Genomic DNA, 26,153 nt, shown 5'->3' with positions numbered 1-26,153 from the left:
AGGTAGCTCAAAGTACAAGAGCTACTAGTCAAATGGCGGAACCTATGTTTTGTAAGATGAGATGTTTTCAACTTAGCCATGTTCTGTGAGCAATTTTATTGAGTCTATTATGTGCAAGGCAATGCTGGGCACTGTAAAGGATGTGAAAATGCAACAGTCTTTGGCACACAGAAGCTCGTAAGTTAGTTAAAATATTACTCTTGCTGTGTTACAAGAAATAAACTAAAACATCAGAGAGCGACAGGGAGAGACAGAGACAGAGAGACAGAGACATAACAGAAGGGATGGAAAGAGAGGGAGAGGGAAGGGCAGAATAAGGAAAAGGGTAGGGGAATGGAAGGACGATACCCAACAGTTAAGTTTCAGTTAGATATTATATACACTTTCTCTTTTAGTCTTCCTAGCAACAATGAGATGGACATTGTTAATTCATTTTACAAGCGAAGATACTAAAACTCAGAAGGATCAAATTAAGTCTGAGTATGCTAAAATATGGACCATCCCAGAGTCAAGGAGAGGGACTAAATTAGTAGCTCAGGGTCTAACCTTATGCATTAGTGGTTGGGAAAACCACTAACAGAGCAAAGAATGTCATGCATGTATGCAGGAACAAGAATTTTAAATCTTTGAGAGCAGACTGGTTTTTCCCTCTAATGATCAGAGAATTCCAGACCTTTCAAATGCAACAGTCATCTGGTCTAACCCACATTTGAGGGTAGAGGAAACAAAGGGTCAAACAGAGCACTGCCCAAGGTATAAAGCGAGGAGGTAGGGACTGAAGTGGTGCCTCAGTGCTCTTGACTTCCCAGACAGGGCAGTCCACCCTTTCTAATCATCTAGTCACCCAGAGCTACGAGGGAAGGGTAGACTGACCAGGGTACAACAGTGGTCTCCCCTGGACTTCTGGGCCACTCTCTCTTTTGGGTTTATTTGCTCTACAAGGTCTCCAGCCAGCAAAATAAAACCAGGATGGGGAAGGCATTCAGTAGAAAAGGTTGCCATGAATCAAGAGTGCAGAGTTTTGAAGGGATTCTGCTTTTATTCTGGCTCTCTCCAGCCTTCCAATATCAGCACTCAGATTTTAGTAATCCAAATTCTGGGGTGGTGAGTGTCAATCTAGACTTCTTCAGAGTAATTTATAGACTTGAACCCACCAGTGCCACTGGAGTGTGTAAGAGTGAAAATGAAGTATTCTCACCTGTCTGAGAATTGTCTCCTGAATCACGATGAACCTTGTGAAGCTAAAGTTGTTCAAAAGTTTGGTGAAAGAAGAGAAAGAAATTTTAAATATGGTATTAGCTACATTTCCAGCTGAACAATTTCATTAAAAAAGCTCTGGAGATTCAAGAAATCAAGAAGTTACACAGATAATATGAACAGATGAAAGATGATAATACTACAAATGCTCTATTACATTCAGACACATATAGAATGCCCGAGCCTGAGAGCAAGGAGATACCCAAGGGATGTACTTTCTAACCAAGACATCTACATCTCCACTCAGCTGCTTCCATTTTGACCACTGCAGAAATACAGAAAGACAAAAATCTGTAATAAATTTTTTATAAGGCTAATATGTAACCTATTTAGATTTCAGACATGTTATAAAATTTTTCTGTAGGATAAAAGTAATCTGAATTTAAGCCTAGGATTTTTAAAAACCTCTCTAAAAAGCTCTTCAAGTGTTCCTCAACTAGGGACAGTTGATTTACAAAATGTTTATTCACAAAGGGATATGAACTTTGGATGCAGCTTAACACCTAGTTCCTTCTCATTATCAAATTCTTTGTGTCCTAAGGATTTTATGTTAATGCTCAATAAATATCTGTCAAATGATCAAGTGACTGTATAGTGCTAACTCTGCAGGAAGGTTAGTTTGGTTTAGCAACACCAACTGTAATAGCCAGAAGTTCCCTATGTATCAGATAACAGGTACAATGTTCCAGCTTGATGCAACCATTGAAAAATAATTACATAAAACTGAAGCGTTAAAGAAAGGGGGCTTTCTATGAATCATTCCACACAGTCCGGGCCACATAATTACAGAGACAATTACATGGCCGGCCTGGGTGAGATCTTGGTCAAAATGTGACTAAGGGCTCTGACACATTTATCCCATAATTATGGGACCTTGTTATTTCTTCTGTGAACAACTGTTTTATGTTTTTTCCTTTACAGATAAAGACCATTTGCTACAAAGCTAGTAAGTGCAGTGTGAATTTCTGATACTATACCAAATGAATACAACTTCTGCCTTGCAAATTGTTTTCTCAGTCAGCTTTAGCTCAAAACCAAGTAATCTTTAAATACTTACTTTTCTCTCTGAATCACAATACATCTCTCCTTTAGGAACAAAGTCCTATGACTTTGCTGCTTATCCCCAAAAAGCCCTTGTCTTGTCTTTTGTTGACCCCCCAGAGGCGAGCCGAATGACCTGTGGAGCTCCTACGAGGTCAGCATGGGTTTTGGGTTCTGTCTAGATGGAGCCCGATGAAGCCCAAGGGCCAGCAGATACACAGCCCAACCCTCTGCCTTTCGGATGGCAGTGCCGTGGTCCTGGCCAGGGAGAAGAGGAACAGGGGAGGAGAAGTGAGAGGTGCCAGGTCCCTCTGCTGAGGGAGCTTCCCATCTGCCTTTCTCCACATAGAATGTGGTATTTGGCGCTTTTGAAGCTGAACGCACTGCACCCCCTCCAAAACCCAGGCCCCTGAAACGGCTCATCTACCTCTGATGGATTCTCTCCTCTGCACAGGAACAGAGCCTGGAAGTAACGCCTTGATGTCACTTGCTTTACAAGCAGAGATTTCACAGGGCCATGTCAGCACCTGCTGCCCAGGACCCCGTTTCCTGACTCACTTCCTGATCCCCTGTGGCAGGAGCAGCGCCTGAGGCCCTCTGCTGGTCACACCCCAGCTGCGCTAGGTTTTCTCACGGGCTCAGGTTCTCTCCATTCCTCTTCGGAAGACCACCTCCTCCCCCGCCCCCTTTACAACTGAGGATTCACTTGGATGAAAACAGTCTTTAACAATTCCAACTTTTTTCTTGGAGGTCTAAACCCACCAGTCATTTATAACTGGCCATGAACGATTCCACTAGAATTATTTTCTCACATTTCTCATCTGTGCTGTCTGAGGAAGTCAAAAGGGAAGGAGCTGCTCTGTAGTCGGCTGTTCTCTGGTAGGCAGCCAGGGGGGTTAACTGTGGGGCAGGGAGAGAGACGGAGGGGCTATCCGTGACAACAGCACCATCTCTTACGGCTCTGCCACGTGCTGGCACCTTCACATGTGCCATCAGGCTGGTCAGGACAGTACCCCTGTGAAGGAGGAAGGCCAGTCATTCCTCTGACAGGTGGGGAAGCGGCGGTGTCACTTGCCTGAGCCTCCCAGCTAGTACTCAACAGCGCCCCATTTCCAACCCTGATCAGCTGGCTCTAAAGCCACTTCCTGTTTGTCACACTGCTGTCTACAGGGAGGACCCAGGAAGCTCTGGGCCCAGGCCTGTGAAACTGGGGTCTGAGGACAACATCCTCTGTGTGAGAGCAGGGCAGCCATTTGGAATATAATTTCTTTTGAAATTTTGGGGAAGGCTTGAATCTCTGCTATCGAGAGGTTTTGTCACATGTATGCTAAACCAAAGCCAAGCAATCATATTTCAACGTCCCCATGTCAACCACTGTCTGTGGAGTGTTTGTTTTTCCTTTTGTGAAAGAAAGCTTAAAGTGCAAAATGTGTCTACATGAAGTCATGACTGGGAATTTGGACCCGTGTGTCCCTGGGGAACCCAACGCTTCTGCGCTAGTTCCTACAACGTGAATACCTTGGCCTGCACTGCTCCTGCCAGAGCTCAAAGCTGGGAATTCTTAGCAAGTCCTTAGAAGCTTACACCTTGTTTGGGGGGGGGGGGGGGGGTTTAATTCATCATTTCAAACCTTTAATTATTGAAAATGTTATAGGTTCCCACAGACGTTGCTATCCTTGTGCTAAATGCTTTGTTTACAAAAACTTGATTATGCTTGGCTCTAAAAGGCCCTACAAATTCTGGGTTTGTGTGTATGTGTGTGGGAGAGAGAGATTTCAGGGTCATCTGTTTTCCTCTTCAGGAATAACCATTTCAAATTTTTATTTTCTCTACACACCCACCACAGTGTCTTAAACTAAAAAGAAATTCTGTCAAGGTTGTGGAAAAGCTGGAACTCTCACACCCTGCTGCAGAGAACAGAAAATTGTACCATCACTCTGAAAACAGGTGTGGCGGTTGCTTATAAAATCCAACATACACCTACCCTATGACCCAACTCCTCAGTATTCAGTTCAACTCCTAAGTATTTACCCAAGATAAACAAAAGCATATGATGTTCCCCAAAAGACTTCTCTAAGACTGTTCAAAGGAGCCCAAAACTGGAAACACCCCAGAAGTTCATCAATGACAGAAATAAACTGTGGTCAATTAATACAATGGAATACTATTCTATTTAGCAATAAAAAGAAAAAGGGGGAAAAGTACTGATATATACAACACAGATGTATCTCACAACATGGTAATGAATCACAGAAGCCAAGTGTAAAAGCGTAGACACGGTATGCAACTCTAGGACAGGCAAAACTCATCTGTGGTTAAGTATTCAGGACAGTGTTCCCTTTAGGGGTGGGAGGGGTAGGAGCAGAGGTGGGGATAACAGGCAAGGCCAGGAGAGAACTTCTGGGGTGGTAGATTCAGGACCTTCAGGGGGCCTGGGTTACAGAAGTATGTGCATTTGTCAAAACTCAAGTAATGCTATACCTAAGATCTGTGCATTTCACTATATATAACTTCACCTAAAGAGTGAAAAAACCTGGAAACAAATATTAAACTCTAGTTAATTAAAGTGCCAAGGGGTGAAATGTCCTGATATGTGTAACTTAGTTTAAAATCTATCAAAGAATAAGATGGGCTGATGACTAAATCAAGGATAGATGGACAGATAGATGATTGAGCAAAATGGTCATTACAGAACATAGGTGGTAGCTACATGTGTATCTACTTACAATGCTTCTGACTCTTCTATAGGTTCGAAAAATTTCATAAATGTGGGGAGATTATATATTTAACTGAGAATATGGAAGGATGGCTAAAAATTGCAAGCCTGAACTATAATTTAAAAGTCTGTAAAAATATATAGGATGAAGGAAACTGAGAACAACTTGAAACTGAGCAAGGTGAATTACATGTCATGGTCCCTGGGACTCCCAGCCTACCATGAGCCTGGGCATGAAAATGATGTTCCACTTCAAACCATAACTAATGAATTGTAAATAGCAGCAGTCTTAGAAGCATAGATTTACCTGGTTAACTATTTAATAGATGGATTTTAATGTTTCACTGACTTTATGAATTATATAATTACAAACGAACCTAAATTCTCTTACATTCTGTGAGAGAAAAACCCTGAGAAATAATTATATGAAAACAACACTCTTAATACAATATGTTAAATTAATTTTTTGAAACTGTAAAACCATGAGACTTCTTAGCAGTTAAAATGAGTCAAGGCTAGGATCAGTACAATACTTAGTAAGCAAGCAAATAAATACTAGATAACTCCTTCAACCTTCATTTCAGAATCACGCTGGGAATGTGAACAGCATTTGGTAGAAATGTCCGAGGGTGCTTTTGTCATTATGGAATGGCCAAGTCATAAAAAGCACCTGTCTCAATTCAAATCACCAGATTTCCCAGGACATAAGCCTGGGGGATGCTTCTTTTTCTCTCATCCGCATACCTAGTCCACCATCAAATCCAGGAAAATCTCCCTTCTCAATACCTCTGGGATCGCCCCCTTCACCTCTCTCTACTGCCAGCGTGCAGATGACCATCAGCTCTCCTCTAACCTCAGCCCATTCTCAACTCTTCAACCAGTGTAACCTAAACTACATTTAATCCTGTCATCCTTCTGCTTAAAACTCGAACTTCCCATTAGTCTTAGGGTCAGCCTCTTGAGACAGACTGGCTGTGGGGCTGTGCACTGTGGCCTGGGTCAGTCCCTGCCTCTCTGCTGGGCTCCCGTCTTGCAGGCCACACTGGCCTCCGTTCCACCTAGTTTTCCCAGGCTCTTCATTACCACAGTGCCCTTACACATGTGACTCCTCTGCCCGGGAGGAACTTCCAAATCCACTCTCTTCCCTATGCCTCTTTGCCCTCTAGATCTTCACCAAAAGGTAATTTCCACAGGGAAGCCCTCCCCTTCTCAAATAAAGAAATCTTTAAATTAATTAATTAATTAAATGTCAAAGTTTAAAAACAAAGAATTTTAAAAGCTGGAAGAAACAAGTAGTTACATAAAAAGGAAACCCCCATAAGACTATCAGCTGATTCTTCAGCAGAAATGTTGCAGGGAGTGGCATAATAAATTCAAAGTGCTGAAAGGAAAACACCTGCAACCCAGAATACTCTACATGGCAAAATTATCATTCAGTATTGAAGGAGAAATAGAGTTTCCTCAACAAAAAAGTTAAAGGCATTCATCACCACTAAACCTGACTTACAAGAAATGTTAAAAGGACCTCTTTAAGTGGAAAAGAAAGGGCCATAATCAGAATACTATGAAAGGAAAGGAGATTCACAAAATAAAAATTTCTAAGATGTGCACATACATAAAATGGCAAGTGGGATAGTAAAATAAAATTGTTTCAGAATGTGTTCAAACTTAAGTGACCATCACCTAAATATAGACTATTTATATACTTAGGAAAACCTGTAATAGATACAAATACACAAAAAGAGAAAGAAAGCCAAGCATAACGCTAGAGAAAGTAAAAAAAAAAAAAAAAAAAACAAGGACAGAGAACAAGAAGAAAGGAATAGAAGACTAACAGAAAAACAACGAGAAAACAACAAAATGGTAGTAAGTAGTTATCAATAATTACTTTTAAATATTAAATGGTCTAAGGGCTCCAATCGAAAGACATGGATGACTGAATGGATAAAAAAGAATACCCATCTACATGCTTCCTAAAAAGAGACTCACTTCAGACCTAACATGCAGACTGAAGTGAAGAGGTGAAAAAAGATGTTTCATGTAAATGGAAGTGGAAAAAAAATAAAGCCAGGGTAGCATACTTATATCAAAGTTGACTTTAAAAGAAAGACTGTAACAAAAGACAAAGGAGGGCACTACACAATGATAAAGGGATCAACCCATTAAGAGGATATAATTATGTAAAATATCTATGCACCAACAAATTCAAATATCTATGCACCCAAGACTGAACCACCTAAATACAGAAAGCAAAAATTAACAGACATAAAGGAAGAAACTGCCAGAAATACAGTAATAGTAGAGGGTTTTAAGACCTCACTTACATCTATGGATAGATCATAAAACAGAAAATCAGTAAGAAAACAGTGGCTTTGAACAACACATTATACCAGATGGACTTAACAGATATATATAGAACATTCCATCCAAAAACAGTACAGTCACATTCTTTTCAAGTGCTTATGGTACATTCTCCAGGATAGATCACATGTTAGACCTCAAAACAAGTCTCAATAAATTTAAGAACAGTGAAATAATATCTAGCATCCTTTCCAACCATGTAGTATCAAACTAGAAATCAATTACAAGAGAAAAAAAAAAACAACTCATAAAAGCCACAAACATGTGGAGGCTAACCCAATGAACCATCAATGAATCAACAAAGAAATCAAAGAGGAGATCAAAAGAATACCTAGGGAAACTTGAAGACGAAAACACTGGTCTAAAATCTTTGGGACAGCAGTTCTAAGAGGGAAATTTATAGCAATACAGACCTATCTCTAAAAACAAGAAAAATCCTGACAATCTGACCTTACACCTAAAGGACCTAGAAAAAGAAAAACAAATGAAACCCAAAGTTAGTAGACAAAAGGAAATAATAAAGAGCAGAAATAAAAGAAATAGAGACAAAAACCATAATAGAAAAGATCACTGAAACCAAGAGCTGGTTCTTTGAAAAGATAACAAAATTAATAAACCTTTACCCAGACTCACTAAGAAAAAAAGAAGACCCAAGTAAGTAAAATCAGAAATGACAAAGAAGTAACAACTGATACCACAGAAATAAGAGAGCTCTATTAAAAATTATATGCCAACTAATTGGACAATCTAGAAGAAATGGATAAATTCCTAGAAACATATAATCTTCCAAAATTTAATCAGGAAGAAATGAAAATCTCAACAGATTGATAGCTAGTATGAAACTGAATCATTAACCAAAAATTCCCATCAAAGAAAAGTCCAGGACCACATGGATTCACAGTGAATTCTACCACAAATTTAAAGGAGAGTTAATACCTATTCTTCTCAAATTATTAGAAACAGAAGGAAAGCTTCCAAATACATATACAGGGCCAGCATTACTCTAATACCAAAACCAGACAAAGATACTAGACAAACAACAACAGAAAACAACTACAGGCCAATATATCCCTGATAAACATAGAGGCAAAAATCCTCAACAAAGTATTAACAAACTGAATTCAACAATACATTAAAAGGATCATGCACCATGATGAAGAATGATTTATTCTGGAGATTCTAGGATGGTTTAATACCCAGAGAAATCAATCAGTGACACCACATCAACCAAGTGAAGGATAAAAATCACATGATCTTCTCAACAGATGCAGAAAAAGCATTTGACAAAATCCAACAACCATTCATGATAAAAACTCTCAACAAGGTGGATATAGAGGGAACCTCAACTTAATAAAGATTATATATGACAAACGCAACATTACACTCAGTGTTGAAAACCCAAGAGCTTTACCTCTAAGATGAGAAACATGACAAGGATGTCCACTCTTACCATTTTTATTTAACATAGTAATGGAAGTCCTCACAGCCATCAGACAAGAAATAAAATGTATCCAAATGATAAGGAAGAAGTCAGACTGTCAGTATTTGCTGAGGGCATACTCTACATAGAAAACCCTAAAGACTCCATCAAAAACTATTAAAAGTAATGAGTGAATTCAGTAAAGTCGCAGGATACAAATACACAAAAATCTTTTACATTTTTGCACACTAATATCAACGTAACAGAAAAAGAAATTAAGAAAATAATTCCATTAACAGTTGCATCAAAGAGAATAAAATATCTAGGACTAAATTTAACAAAGGAGATGAAAGACCTATACTCTGAAAACTGTAAGACACTAATAAAAGACAACAGAACCAAATGGAAAAGTATTCCATGCTCATGGATTGAAAGAACAATGTTAAATTGTGCATACTACCCAAGGCAATCTACAGACTCAGTGCAATCTCTATCAAAATACCAATAGCATTTTTTACAGAATTACGACAAATACTAAAATTTGTATGGAATCACAGAAGGCTCTGAATAGCCAAAGCAATCTTAAGAAACACATTTGAAGGTATCATAATCCCATATTTCAAGACATGCTACAAAGCTATAATAATTACAACAGTATGATAATGGCACAAAAAATAGACACCTAGGGCAATGGAACAGCATAAGGAAGCCCAGAAATAAACCTACACTTACATGGTTGATTAGTCTATGACAAAGGAGGCAAGAATACACAATGGGGAAAAGACAGTCTCTTCAATAAACGATGCTGAGAAAACCGGACTGTAAGATAGCATTGTGTGTCAACTATACTTCCATAAAAACAAAATAAATATAAAAAGGGATTTAGAATGGCACTTAGCTGATAAAGGACAAGGTTTGAGAGGACAGACTCTAATGTTGACAGAAGTTCTACTGTAGGTAAAATGCTATCAAATAGCATTACATGCTATAGAGAAATTGCTGGTGCAAGGAAATGTCAATCCCTGTGGCAAACTTCCTCATTGTCTCATTTTAAGAAATTGCCACAGCCACTCGAGCCTTCAGTGACCACCACCCTGATCAGTCATTAATACTAAGGCAAGACCCTCCACCAGCAAAAATATTACAGTGCACTGAAAGCTCAGAGGATGGTTAGCAGTTTTTAGCAATGAAGTATTTTTATGAATGAAAGCCTTAACGTGTGACAGGAAACCATCAAAATCTTAGAGGAGAACATAGGCAGAAACCTCCCTGACCTTGGCCACAGCAACTTCTTGTTAGACACATTACCAAAGGCAAGGGAAACAAAAGCAAAAATGAACTACTGGGACTTCATCAAGATAAAAAGCTTCTGCACAGTAAAGGAAACAGTAAACAATAAACAAAACTAAAAGGCAGCCTACAGAATAGGAGAAGATATTTGCAAATGATGTATCAGATAAAGGGCTAGTATCCAGAATACATGAGGAACTTCTCAAACTCAACACCCAAAAAACAAATAACCCAGTTAAGAAATGGGCAGAAAACATGAGTAGACACTTTACCAAAAAAGACATCCAGATGGCTAAGAGACACATCATCTCACACCTGTCAGGATGGCTAAAATCAATAACATAAGAAACAAGTGTTGGCGAGGATGCGGAGAAAGGGGAACTCTCTAGCACTGTTGGTGGGAATGCAAACTGGTGCAGCCAGTCTGGAAAACAGTATGGAGGTTCCTCAAAAAGTTAAAAACAGAACCACCCTATGATCCAGCAATTACACTACTAGGTATTTACCCAAAGGACACAAAAATACAGGGATACAGGCATCCTGATGTTTATAGCAGCATTACCACCAACAACCAAACTATGGAGAGAGCCCAAATGTCCATCGACTGATGAACAGATAAAGAAGACGTGGTATATATATATACACACACACAATAGAATATTACTATATACTATATACAATACACAATAGAACATTACTCAGCCATCAAAAAGAATGAAATCTTGCCATTTGCAATGACATGGATGGAGCTAGAGTCTATCATGCTAAGTTAAATAAGTCAGTCAGAGAAAGACGTAAATACCATATGATTTCACTCCTATGTGGAATTTAAGAAAGAAAACAGATGATCATATGGAAATAGGGTAAAGAAAAAAAGGAGAGAAGGAATCAAGCCATAAGAAACTCTTAATGATAAAAAACAAACTGAGAGTTGATGGAGTGAGGTGGGGGCAGGGCCTAGAGGGGTGATGGGTATTCAGGAGGGCACTTGTTAGGATGAGCACTGGATGTTGTATGTAAGTGATGAATCACTGAATTCTACTCCAGAAACCAATACTGCACTGTATGTTAACTACCTAAAATTTAAATAAATAATTTTTAAATTAAGGTATGTACAGTGCTTTTTAGACCTAATGCTACTACAGAGCTAACAGACAACAGTATAGTATAACCGTAAATTTTATATGTGCTGGGAGACCCAGTACTTCAATTCACTTGCTTTACTGAGATATTCACTTCACCGCAGTGATCTGGAGCCAAGCCTGTAGTATCTCCAAAGTATGCCTGTATATTGTTTTTGTGTCACCTTTACCCCCAAATGTTATGAAAAGGGGTAAAACTCCGGGTACAATGAAGACAAGTACTATTCTCTAAAATAATTAGTGTTGCTTGCAAAGTCAATGTATTAAGAAACGTTTTCTTTTTAAGATTGAACATACCTGATCAACAACTTCAAGACAGAACTGAAGGCTTTTGTGTGTGTGACAAGACTTCGGTGATACAGTGGAGCCCAAGTGCCGATGAGACATGTGATCACAGGAACAGAGTCGTTTGAGACCCTCCCTTCATTTACATGTAATAAGAAGGGCAGTGTGAGTGGTATAACACAGAATTTCTTTGATCATCTTTCTTTACTGAAGATGCTTTGATGAGTGTTCCCTCGGATGCTAAAAGTATTTGATGCATAGATCAAAGATGTTTTCTGTCTACTCTATTTTCAAAAAGCTATTTGGTAATACACTTCTCAAAATTCCCACCCAAACAGCAAACCAACACCAAACAGTGTTCCCCAAACACGGCAACAAAACACCCGATACAACATTCTGGATCCCCGTCCTCAGCGATCAACTTCACACAGCTCCTAAACCACGGGCTGGCCGCTGCCACCGTTTACATGTATTCTGAGTCTGGGCTCTCAAAATACCGGCGCACCAAGACGGGAGAAACTGCATACACGCCAATCCTGTCGCTGGCGTCCCATCTCTTCACTTCACTTAATTATATGAGCCTAACATACTCAATACAACATCATCTCTCCCCTTTTATCTTAAACTTAAAATATTACTTTGTCAAAGCGACAGGCATTGATCTGATATAAATGCTAATGCATTTGAACTTTTCAGATTACACTAGGTTAAAAAGAAAAATCTCAAGTTGTTTTTAGAAAATTTGCCATATGCCAAAGAGGAACAGATTTTATCTCCTCTCTGCTGTTTGGGATTTTCTGGGAAAAATTTAAGTGTCCCTCTTCTGTGCAATGCTAGATCTAGTATGTTTGGGTATCACCAGTATCCCCCAGTCAACATTTTCTTCGCTCAGGGCTGGTGCCCATGGGCCCCACAGCCAACGTGCACTGGCAAGAGCTGTTACAAAGCAGCACTCATCAGGTAGCTGGTGATAATTCCCTTTTTTATCTTTATCTCGTGGAAACACACTTAATCCAAGGTGCCTTTCGGGTTTACATGTTTTATCTTTTTTTCCCTTGTCCAGTTTCTCTTTTAATGGCTTTCAAATACCTACAATGTAAGCACCACTTTACTTCACACCTGTCAAACAGTGAGTTTTCTAATATGGAAATATGATCATGGTTTTCAAACTTCAGCGTGAATCAAAATTGCCTTTAAGGGCTTATTAAAATAGGTTGGGGGGCACCCCTGGAGTTTCTGATTCACTAGGTCTGGGTGGAGCCTAGAATTTGGATCTCTAACAAGTTCCCAGAGGAGGCCAAGGCTGTGGATGTGGGGGCCATGCTCTAATACCTGGGGACCCCCTACTCAGTGCACTGGGCACCAGCAACTTTGCTGACACCTGGGAGCCTATCAAAACTACCTACTCTCAGACCCACTGAATCGGAATCTGTATTTTGACAGTTAATCTCCAGGTGATTTTAACATCACAGTTTGCAAAGCACTGATTTAAGTGGAAAAATCTCAGGCTTGCCAAAAGATGTTTTAATAGCTCCATTTCCAGTTGTATAAACCTGGGGAATTTATGAGCTTCACTGAGTCTCAGTTTTCTAATGGGTAAATGGGGATCAATGCCTACTATTCAGGATCTACAAAGATCAAATGAAATCATGTGTGCAAATGCCAAGCCCAGTAGCTTCCAGGCTTGTATTTTTTTTTTTTTAAGATTTTATTTATTTATTTGAGAGAGAGAAAGTACAACCAGGGGGAGCAGCAGAGGGAAAGGGAGCAGACTCCTCACTGAGGAGGGAGCCCAACTTGGGGCTTGATCCCAGGACCCTGGAATCATGACCTGAGCCAAAGGCAGACGCTTAACGACTGTGCCACCCAGGTGCCCCCAGGCTTGTCTTTTACCAGAATCACCTGGAAGGTTGTGAAAGCACGTTGCTAGGCTCCACCCGCATAATTTCTGCTTCAGTAGAACTGGGTTGGGGCCTGAGAATTTGTGTTTCTAACAGGTTCCCTGTGAGGCTGAGGCTGCTGACCAGGTGGCCTTTCTTTGAGAACCACTGGACTAGCCCATAGAGGGCACCCAGATAGTGCTGGTTCCTTAGCCTTCTCTCTCTCACAGATGTGTCCTGTTTGTTGAGAATCTGGATTCAGGGATGTTTCTATCGTTTATTATTTCAGTACTGATTTTAGTTTACAAAATCATTTCCTTTAAAGCCTACATTGAGCGCATGTGGTGTGCTTCTCACTTCTCTGCTGTCACTCACTTAGCCTGTGTCCCCTCACTGCTCAGTGACGAAGAGAAACATATCAATAGCTTCAGAAAGAAATTTCATTTGGCTTCAAGTTTCTTGCTCTTAGAGAACTGTCACGGACTGATGGCACTTCTGCAAAACACTTTTATGTGTAAACTCCTATGCCTGCTAGATTTTGTCAGGGGAATGAGGGAATTGCAAAGATCCCAGTTTCCCACTCCTGTTCCACTAGTGCTCAACAGAGAGTCATTCAAGTGTTTAATGACACCAGGGCTTCATTTGCACCGCCATTAGCCTAAGACAGAAGCAATCAGCAGGACCTTCGCTTCATAAATCAGGCCCTTTGATAGCTACAGCAGAGACAGGACAGCACAAAGGAAATATTAATAATAATGAGAGAACAGAAGAGTAAAACAGCTTTATCACTGTGTGTCCTGAGGTTCTGAATGCTGTTCAGTAGAATTTTTGTTTACATTTTGTGATCACCTCCAGAAGAAAAGGGCATGGCTAATTGCTATCTCACTTATCTAGTTCAACTTAAGAAATATTTATTGGGCCTAAGAGACAAAGATGGTTAGAACACAGTCTCTGCTTTCCAATGATTTACTGTGTAGCAGGGGACAAAATACAAGTACTGTCACAATGCATCTATTCATTGTTTGTTGAATGTCTACTATGTGCCAGGTCATGCTTTAGGCACTGGGATGTGTCAGAAAACAAAAGAGAGGGTCTCAGTAAGATGGTTCAGAAGTGCCAAAGATAGTATTTTGCAAGGGTGGGATGCTGAGGGTTAAAAAATAAGTTGAGGGTATTCCAAAATATGACACCAAGTAACAACCCACACCACAGAAATATAATTGTAAGAGAATATTATGAAAAAGTGTATTCCAACAAACTGGACAACCTAGAAGAATGGATAAAGTCCTAGAAACATATAACCTCCCAAAACTGAAGCAGGAATACAAAATTTGAAGAGGCCAATTACCAGCAAGGAAATTGAATCAGTAAGCAAAAAACTCCCAACAACAACAAAAAAGTCCAGGACCAGACATCTTCACAGGCTAATTCTACCGAACATTTAAAGAAGAACTGACACCTCTTCTTCTCAAATTAATCCAAAAAAATAGAAAAGGAAAGAAAACTTCCAAATTCATTCTACAAGGCCAGCATTACCCTGATTCCAAAACCAGATAAAAACACCACAAAGGGGCGCCTGGGTGGCTCAGATGGTTAAGCGTCTGCCTTCGGCTCAGGTCATGGTCCCGGGGTCCTGGGATCGAGCCCCACATCGGGCTCCCTGCTCGGCGGGAAGCCTGCTTCTCCCTCTCCCTCTCCTCCTGCTTGTGTTCTCTCTCTCACTGTGTATCTCTCTGTCAAATAAGTAAATAAAATCTTAAAAAAAAAAAAAAACACAAAAAAAAGACAACTACAGGACAGTATCTCTGATGAACACAGATGCAAAAATCCTCAACAAAATACAAGCCAACCAAATTCAACAATGCATGAAAAAATTCAGTGGCATCAGGATGGCTCAGTTGGTTAAGGGTCTGCTTGCGGCTCAGGGTCCTGGGATCGAGCCCCCCTGCTCTTGTGCTCGCGCTTGCTCGCTCTCTCTCCCTCTCAAATAAATAAATGAAATCTTTTTAAAAAATTCATTTACCACTATCAAATGGGATTTATTCCTGGGATGCAAGGGTGTTACAATATTCACAAATCGATGTGATACATCACATGAGTAAGAGAAAAGATAAGAACTATATGATTATTTCAATAGACGCAGAGGAGCATTTGACAAAGTACCACAACCATTCATGATAAAAACCCTCAACAAAGTAGGTTTAGAGAGAACATACCTACACAATCAAGGCCATAAATGAAAAAACCCACAGCTAAAATCATCTTCAGTGGGGAAATGCTGTGAGCTTTCCCCCCAAGTTCAGGAACAAGACAAGGATGTCCACTTTGACTACTTGTATTCAACATACTACTGGAAGTCCTGGCTGCACAATCAGACAACAAAAGGAAATAAATTGTATCCAAATTGGTAAGGAAGAAATACAACTTTCACTATTTGTAGATGACATAATACTATATATAGAAACCCTAAAGATTCCACCAAAAAACTACAGAACTGATAAATGAATTCAGTAAAGTCACAGGATACAAAATCAATATGCAGAAATTCATTCCATTTCTATACACTAATAATGAAGCAGGAAGAGATATTAAGAAAATAATCCCATTTACAATTGCACCAAAACTAAGATACCTAGGAGTAAAATTAACCGAAGAGGTAAAATATCCATACTCTGAAAACTATAAAACACTGATGAAAGAAACTGGAGATGACACTAAGAAATGGAAAGATATTCCATGCTCACAGATTGGAAGAATATTGTTAAAATGTTTATACTACCCACAACAATCTATACATTTAATGCAATTCCTATCAAAATACCAACAGTTCACATAATTGGAACAAATAATACTAAAATTTGTATGGAAACACAAAAGATCCTGAATAGCCAAAGCAACCTTGAAAAATGAAAAAAAAAGTTGGAGGTATCACAATTACAGACTTCAAGTTATATTATAAACCTGCAGTAATCAAAACAGGTATGGTACTGGCAAAAAACAAACAAACAAAAAAAAAACCCAGACATACAGATCAACAGAAGAGGATACGAAACCCAGAAATAAACCCACAATTATGTGGTCAATTGCCTCTTCGACAAAGGAGGCTAGAATATGCAATGGGAAAAAGACAGTCTCTTCAACAAATAGTGTTGGGCAAACTGGACAGCTACATGAAAGATAATGAAACTGGACTACTTCTTACACCATACAAACTCAAAATAGATTAAAAAGCTAAATATGAGACATGAAACCATAAAAAATCCTAGAAAAGAACACAGATAGAGAAATCCTCTGACATTGGCTGTAGCATCATTTTTCTGGATAGATCTCCTAAAGCAAGGGAAATAAAAGCAAAAATACACTATTGGGACCACATCAAAATAAATAGCTTCTGCACAGCAAAGGAAACAATCAATAAAACTAAAAGACAACCTACTGAATGGGAAAGATATTTGCAAATGACATATCCAACAGTTAGCTTTCAAAATATATAAAGAACTTCTACAACTCAACACCCAAAAAACAAATAATCCAATTTTAAAAAATGGGCAGAAGACATGAACAGACATTTTTCCCAGGAAGACATCCAGATGACCAACAGACACATGAAAAGATGCTCATCATTACTCATCATCAGGGAAATTCAAATCAAAACTACAATGAGATATCACCTCACACCTGTCAGAATGGGTAAACTCAACACAAGAAACAATGAGGTGTTGGTGAGGATGTGGAGAAAAAGTAACCCTCTTGCACTGTTGGTGGGAATGCAAACTGGTGCAGCCACTGTGGAAGACAGTATGGGGGGTTCCTAAAATATTTAAAAATAGAACTACTCTATGATCCAACAGTTGCTCTACTGGCATTTAGCCAAAGAATATGAAAACAGTAATTCAAAGGGATACCTGACTCCTATGTTTACAGCAGCATTATTTATAATAGCCAGGATATGGAAGCAGCCCAAGTGTCCACCTATAGATGAATGGATAAAGAAGATGTGGTATACATATACATACAATGGCATATTATTGAGTCATAAAAGAATGAAATCTTAACATCTGTTTTTGTTTTTTATAAAGATTTTATTTATTTGACAGGGGGACATAGTGAGAGCAGGAACACAAGCAGGGGGAGTGGGAGAGGGAGAAGCAGGCCTCCTGCCAAGCAGGGAGCCTGATGTGGGGCTCGATCCCAGGACCCTGGGATCATGACCTGAGCCGAAGGCAGACGCTTAATGACTGAGCCACCCAGGCGCCCCAAGAATGAAATCTTAACATTTGTAATGACATGGATGGAGTTAGAGTATTATCTAAGTGAAATCAGTCAGAGAAAGACAAATACTATATGATTTCACTCATACGTGGAATTTAACAAAACAAATGAGCAAAGGGAAAAAAAAAAGAGAAAGAGACAAACCAAGAAAGAGAATCTTAACTACAGGGAACAAACTGATGGTTACCAGAGGGGAGGAAGATGAGGGGATGGGTTAAATAAGTGACAGGGATTAAGGAGTGGACAGGTCATGATGAGCACAGGGTGATGTATGGAATTGTTGAAGCACTATATTGTATACCTGAAACTAATATAACACTATATGTTAACTATACTGGAATTAAAATAAAAAAAGACACAGACTCTTACCTATAGAGAACTGATGGTTAACCAGAGGGGAGGTGGGTGAGGTGGGGATGGGTGAACTAGGTGATGGGGATTAAGGAGGGTACTTGTTGTGAAGAGCACTGAGTGAAGTAGAGAATTGTTGAATCATTATATTATACACCTGTAACTAATGTAATACAGTATGTTAACTATAGTGGAATTAAAATAAAAATTTATTAAAAAATAAAGAGAAAATGTTACACCACCACATAAATACAAAGAATTATAAGAGACAAATCCAAAATATATATATATATATATATACACAACATAATGGATAACCTAAAAGAAATGGATAATTTCTAGAAACAACAATCTTCCAAGACTGACTCAGGAAGAAATAGAAAATCTCAAAAGACTAATTACTAGTAACAAAATTGATTGGTCATCAAAAAACTCCCAACAATAAGTTCTGCACCAAATGGCTTCATAGGGGAATTCTACCAAACATTTAAAGAAGAATTAATACCTCTCCTGGGGGCACGGAGCAAGATGGCAAAGGAGTAGGAGACCTGGATTTCGTCTGGTCTCAGGAATTCAGCTGGCTAGGGATCAAACCATTCTGAACATCTATGAACTCAACAGGAGATTGAAGAAAAGAATAGCAACAACTCTCTGAACAGAAAAGCGACCACTTTCTGGAAGGTAGGACGTGCAGAGAAGTGAATCCGAGGCGATATTTGGGAGGATAGATGGTGGGGGAGGGGGGCCTCCGTGGGCCGCTTCTGGCAAGTGACAGAGCAGCAGAGCACAAAATCAGAACTTTTAGAAGTCCGCCCCGCTGAGGGACGTCACTCCAGTAGCTAAGTGGGGGGTGGAACCCTCCGGGACAGTGTGGTCTCAGGACCCACGGGTCACAGAAAGACCGGGGGTGCCTGAGTGTGGCAAACTCCCAGGTAACGGAGCAGGGAAGCCGGCTGCAGAGGCGGAGCCCAGGCGCGGGCTCTCAGCTCGGGGTTGCCATAAACCGGGATCCGCGGCACAGTCGGGCCACTGCTCCTCCAGCAGGGACCCAGCAAGCAGCAGATCTGGGGAGACTCACCTTCTTCCCCGGGGAGGAGCGGCGCGGGAGCGCACTGCAGGGATCTGCCGGGTTTGGGGACTCCACATGGGGTCAGGTGCCAGAGATAGAAACTCTCGGTCACAGGCCGGGTGAGCACAGAGTGCGGTCGGAGACCGGGGAGACAGGAGTGACTGACTGCTTTTCTCTGGGGGCGCACTGAGGAGTGGGGCCCCGAGTTCTCGGCTCCTCCGGGGGCGGAGATTGGGAGGCCGCCATTTTCACTCTCGGCCTCCAAGGCTGTACGGAAAGCTTGCAGGGAACAAAAGCTCCCGAGAGCAAACCCGAGCAGATTACTTAGCCCTGACCGGCAAGGGCAGGGCAATTCCACCTCCGGCAAAGACATTTGGGAACCATGGCAACAGGCGCCTCCCCCAGAAGATCAGCGAGAACGGCCAGCCAAGACCAAGTTTACCCATCAATGAGAACGTCAGAACTCCAGCGCTAGGGGAATACTGCACATAGAATTCATGGCTTTTTTACCATGATTCTTTAGTCTTTCAAAGTTAATTTTTTTTAACATTTTTTTTTTGAATTTTTCTTTTTCCCTTTTTCAACCAACATCTTATCAATCCCTTTTTTAAAAAAAACATTTTTATTTTTCATTTTTAGAAACATATTCTATCCCTTCATAGTAGTTACCCTTATTTTTGACATATATACATATAAGTTGTTCTCTCTTTAAAATTTTGAGATATAGTTTCTTCTAACAGATCAAAATATACCCTAAATCTCTAGTGTATGGCTTTGTTCTAGTCTCCTGCCTGATCACATTCTCTCCCCCCCTTTTTTTAAAATCCTCTTATATTTTTTCAAACATTTTATCAATTCCTTTTATAAAATCTTTTATAATTTTCATCTTCAGTCATATTCCATCCCTTCATCGTATTAACCCTTATTTTTGTACATATATAAATTTTGCTTTCTTTAAAATTTTGGGAGGCACTTTCTTCTGACAGACCAAAATACACCCAAAATCTAGTGTATGGCCCTGATCTACGCACCAGCCTGATCATATTTGATCAAATTCTGATTTTTTGTTTGTTTGTTTTTGTTGTTTTTAATCTTTTTCTTTTTCTTTTTTCTTTCTTTCCCTTTCTTTCCCCCTGGCTTCAGGTCTTTTCTGATTTGTTTAGAGTATATTTTCTGGGGACATTTGTACCCTGTTAGCATTTTGTTTTCTCATTCATCTATTCTCCCCTGGACAAAATGACAAGATGGAAAAAATCACCTCAACAAAAAGAACAAGAGGCAGTACCGACTCCCAGGGACCTACTCAATACGGACATTAGTACGATGTCAGAACTAGAGTTCAGAATGATGATTTTAAAGATACTAGCTGGGCTTGAAAAAAGCATGGAAGTTATTAGAGAGACCCTTTCTGGAGAAACAAAAGAACTAAAATCTAACCAAGTCGAAATCGAAAAGGCTATTAATGAGGTGCAATCAAAAATGGGGGCTCTAACTGCTAGGATAAATGAGGCAGAAGAGAGAATTAGTGATATAGAAGACCATATGATGGAAAATAAAGAAGCTGAGAAAAAGAGAGAGAAACAACTACTGGATCACAAGGGGAGAATTCGAGAGATAAGCGATACCATAAGACGAAACAACATTAGAATAATTGGGATCACAGAAGAAGAAGAAAGAGAGAGAGGGGCAGAAGGTATATTGGAGCAAATTATAGCTCCAATATACCTAATTTGGGGAAGGAAACAGGCATCAAAATCCAGGTGGCACAGAGAACCCCTCTCAAAATCAATAAAAATAGGTCAACACCCCGACATCTAATAGTAAAACTTACAAGTCTCAGAGACAAAGAGAAAATCCTGAAAGCAGCTCGGGACAAGAGGTCTGTAACCCTTTCTAATGGTAGAAACATTAGATAGGCAACCAGACCTATCCACAGAGACCTCGCAGGCCAGAAAGGACTGGCATGATATATTCAGAGCACCAAATGAGAAAAAATATGCAGCCAAGAATACTATATCCAGCTAGGCTGTCATTGAAAATAGGAGAGATAAAAGCTTCCAGGACAAACAAAAACTAAAGGAATTTGCAAACACGAAACCAGCCCTACAAGAAATACTGAAAGGGGTCCCCTAAGCAAAGAGAGAGCCTAAAAGCAACACAGACCAGAAAGGAACACAGACAATATACAGTAATAGTCACTTGACAGGCAATACAATGGCACTAAATTCATATCTTTCAATAGTTACCCTGAAGGTAATGGGCTAAATGCCCCAATCAAAAGAACAGGCTATCAGACTGGATTTAAAAACAAGACCCATCAATATACTGTCAGCAAGAGACTCATTTTAGATCCCAAGACACCCCCAGGTTGAAAGTGAGGGGGTGGAAAACCATTTACCATGCTAATGGACATCAGAAGAAAGCTGGGGTGGCAATCCTTATAGCAGACAAATTAGATTTTAAACCAAAGACTGTAATAAGAGATGAGGAAGGACACTATATCATAGTTAAAGGGTCTATCCAACAAGATCTAACAATTGTAAATATCTATGCCCCTAACATGGGAGCAGACAATTATATAAGCCAGTTAATAACAAAATCAAAGAAACACATTGACAACAATACAATAATAGTAGAGGAATTTAACACCCACCTCACTGAAATGGACAGATCATCTAAGCAAAAGATCAACAAGGAAATAAACTTTAAATGATACACATACACTGTACCAAATGGACTTCACAGATACATATATTCAGAACATTCCATCCCAAAGCAACAGAATACACAATCTTCTCTAGTGCCCATGGAACATTCTCCAGAATAGATCACATCCTAATACACAAATCACGTCTCAACCGGTACCAAAAGACTAGGATCATTCCCTGCATATTTTCAGACCACAGTGCTTTGAAACTAGAACTCAATCACAAGAGGAAAGTCGGAAAGAACTCAAATATATGGAGGCTAAAGAGCATCCTACTGAAGAATGAATGGGTCAACCAGGAAATTAAAGAAGAATTTAAAAATTTCATGGAAACCAATGAAAATGAAAACACAACTGTTCAAAATCTTTGGGATACAGCAAAGGCAGTCCTAAGAGGAAAGTATATAGCAATACAAGAAAGGTCTCAAATACACAACCTAACCCTATACCTAAAGGAACTGGAGAAAGAACAGCAAATAAAGCCTAAACCCAGCAGGAGAAGAGAAATAATAAAGATCAGAGCAGAAATCAATGAAATAGAAACCAAAAGAACAGTAGAACAGATCAACGAAACAAGGAGCTGGTTCTTTGAAAGAATTAACAAGATTGATAAACCTCTGGCCAGACTTATCAAAAAGAGAAATGACCCAAATCAACAAAATCATGAATGAAAGAGGAGAGATCACAACCAACACCAAAGAAATACAAACAATTATAAGAACATATTATGAGCAACTCTATGCCAGCAAATTAGATAATCTGGAAGAAATGGATGCATTCCTAGAGATGTATCAAGTACCAAAACTGAACCAGGAAGAAACAGAAAACCTGAACAGACCTATAACCACTAAGGAAATTGAAGCAGTCATCAAAAATCTCCCAACAAACAAAAGCCCAGGGCCAGATGGCTTCCCAGGGGAATTCTACCAAACATTTAAAGAAGAATTAATACCTATTCTTCTGAAACTGATCCAAAAAATAGAAATGAAGGAAAACTTCCAAACTCGTTTTATGAGGCCACCATTACCTTGATCCCAAAACCAGACAAAGACCCCATCAAAAAGGAGAATTACAGACCAATATCCTTGATGAACATGGATGCAAAAATTCTCACCAAAATACTAGCCAATAGGATCAAACAGTACATTAAAAGGATTATTCACCACGACCAAGTGGGATTTATCCCTGCGCTGCAAGGTTGGTTCAACATCCACAAATCAATCAATGTGATACAGTACATTAATAAAAGAAAGAACAAGAACCATATGATCCTCTCAATAGATGCAGAAAAAGCATCTGACAAAGTACAGTATCCTTTCTTGATCAAAACTCCTCAGAGTATAGGCATAGAGGGTACATACCTCAATATCATAAAAGTCATCTATGAAAAACCCACAGTGAATATCATTCTCAATGGGGAAAAACTGAGAGCTTTCCCCCTAAGGTCAGGAACACAGCAGGGATGTCCATTATCACCACTGCTATTCAAAATAGTATTAGAAGTCCTAGCCACAGCAATCAGACAACAAAAAGAAATAAAAGGCATCCGAATCAGCAAAGAAGAAGTCAAACTCTCACTCTTTGCAGATGATATGATACTTTATGTGGAAAACCCAACAGACTCCACCCCAAAACTGCTAGAACTCATACAGGAATTCAGTAAAGTGGCAGGATATAAAATCAATGCACAGAAATCAGTGGCATTCCTATACACCAACAACAAGACAAGAAAGAGAAATGAAGGAGTCGATCCCATTTACAGTTGCACCCAAAACCATCAGATACCTAGGAATAAATCTAACCAAAGAGGCAAAGAATCTGTACTCAGAAAACTATAAAATACTCATGAAAGAAATTGAGGAAGACACAAAGAAGTGGAAAAACGTTCCATGCTCATGGATTGGAAGAACAAATATTGTGAAGATGTCAATGCTACCTAGAGCAATCTACACATTCAATGCAATCCCCATCAAAATACCATCCACTTTTTTCAAAGAAATGGGACAAATAATCCTAAAATTTGTATGGAAGCAGAAAAGACCCTGAACAGCCAGAGGAATGTTGAAAAAGAAAAGCAAAGCTGGCGGCATCACAATTCCGGACTTCAAGCTCTATTACAAAGCTGTCATCATCAAGACAGTATGGTACTGGCACAAAAACAGACACATAGATCAATGGAACAGAATAGAGAGCCCAGAAATGGACCCTCAACTCTATGGTCAACTAACCTTCGACAAAGCAGGAAAGAATGTCCAATGGAAAAAAAGACAGTCTTTTCAACAAATGGTGTTGGGAAAATTGGACAGCCACATGCAGAAAAATGAAACTGGACCATTTCCTTACACCACACACAAAAATAGGCTCCAAATGGTTGAAAGACCTAAATGTGAGACAGGAGTCCATCAACATCGTAAAGGAGAACACAGGCAGCAACCTCTTTGACCTCAGCCACAGCAACTTCTTCCTAGAAACATCGCCAAAGGCAAGGGAAGCAATGGCAAAAATGACCATTGGGACCTCATCAAGATAAAAAGCTTTTGCACAGGGCGCCTGGGTGGCTCAGTTGGTTGGGCGACTGCCTTCAGCTCAGGTCATGATCCTGGAGTCCCTGGATCGAGTCCTGCATCGGGCTCCCTGCTCGGCAGGGAGTCTGCTTCTCCCTCTGACCCTCCCCCTCTCATGCTCTCTGTCTCTCATTCTCTCTCTCTCAAATAAATAAATAAATAATCTAAAAAAAAAAAAAAAAAAGCTTTTGCACAGCAAAAGAAACAGTCAACAAAACCAAAAGACAACCGACAGAATGGGAGAAGATATTTGCAAATGACATATCAGATAAAGAGCTAGTATCCAAAATCTATAAAGAACTTCTTAAACTCAACACCCAAAGAACAAATGATCCAATCAAGAAATGGGCAGAACACATGAACAGACATTTTTCCAAAGAAGACATCCAAACGGCCAACAGACACATGAAAAAGTGCTCATCATTGCTCGGCATCGGGGAAATCCAAATCACTACTGGGTATTTACCCCAAAGATACAAATGTAGGGATCCGAAGGGGTACGTGCACCCCGATGTTTATAGCAGCAATGTCCACAATAGCCAAACTGTGGAAAGAGCCAAGATGTCCATTGACAGATGAATGGATAAAGAAGATGTGGTATATATATACAATGGAGCATTATGCAGCCATCAAAAGGAATGAGATCTTGCCCTTTGCAACGACGTGGTTGGAACTGGAGGGTATTATGCTGAGCGAAATAAGTCAATCAGAGAAAGACATGTATCATATGACTTCACTGATATGAGGAATTCTTAATCTCAGGAAACAAACTGAGGGTTGCTGGAGTGGTGGGGGGTGGGAAGGATAGAGTGACTGGGTGTTAGACATTGGGGAGGGTATGTGCTATGGTGAGAGCTGTGAAGTGTGCAAGACTGTTGAATCACAGATCTGTACCTCTGAAGCAAATAATACATTATATGTTAAAAAAAAAAAAAAAAGGAAGACAAAGAAGATAGCAGGAGGGAAAGAATGAAGGGGGGGAAATCGGAGGGGGAGACGAACCATGAGAGACTATGGACTCTGAGAAACAAACTGAGGGTTCTAGAGGGGAAGGGGGGTGGGAGGATGGGTTAGCCTGGTGATGGGATTAAAGAGGGCACATTCTGCATGGAGCAGTGGGTGTTATATGCAAACAATGAATCCTGGAACACTACATCAAAAACTAATGATGTAATGTATGGTGATTAACATAACATAAAAAAAAAAAAGAATACCTCTCCTCAAACTATTCCAGAAAGTACCAGGGGAAAGAACATTCCCAAATTCATTCTATGAGGATAGCATTACTCTGATACCAAAAGCAGACAAAGACACCAAAAAAAAAAAAAAAAAAAAATTACAGGACAACATCCCTGATGAACATAGGTGCAAAAGTCCTCAACAAAATATTAGGAAACCAAATTCAACAGTACTTTAGAAAAATCATTCACTACAATCAAGTAGGATTTATTTCAAGGATGCAAAGATGGTTCAATATTAACAAATCAAAGTGATACAACACATTAACAAGATAAAAGATAAAAACAATATGGTCATACCACTAGATGTAGAAACAGTATTTGACACAATTCAACATCCATTCATAATAAAAACACTCAACAAAGTCATTATAGAGGGAATGTAAACTCAACATAACAAAGGCCATATATGAAAAACTCACAGCTAACATCATGCTCGAAAGTAAAAAAAATAAAAGCTTTACCTCTAACATCAGGAACAAGACAAGGATGTCCACTCTCACCACTTTTATTCAACATAGTACAGGAAGTCCTAGCCACAGCAATCAGACAAGAAGTAA

At 39.6% G+C, this 26,153-nt stretch overlaps 1 protein-coding gene across 10 annotated transcripts in view; it reads right to left on the bottom strand.

Moving 5' to 3' along the window:
* PDE8B (phosphodiesterase 8B) overlaps nt 1–26,153 on the bottom strand; it is a 218,585-nt gene that overhangs the window by 23,518 nt on the left and 168,914 nt on the right. For all 10 annotated transcript variants that reach the window (XM_021699983.1, XM_021699974.1, XM_021699992.1 and 7 more), the window contains one exon: nt 1,199–1,241. In XM_021699983.1, coding sequence (XP_021555658.1) covers nt 1,199–1,241 — 43 coding nt within the window. The remainder of the gene's footprint in view (nt 1–1,198; nt 1,242–26,153) is intronic.

This window comes from Neomonachus schauinslandi, chromosome 7, assembly GCF_002201575.2.
Source record: "Neomonachus schauinslandi chromosome 7, ASM220157v2, whole genome shotgun sequence".
NCBI lineage: Eukaryota > Metazoa > Chordata > Mammalia > Carnivora > Phocidae > Neomonachus > Neomonachus schauinslandi.
The sequence above is the reverse complement of the archived record's forward strand: the minus strand, read 5'-3'. Positions and strand labels throughout refer to the sequence as shown.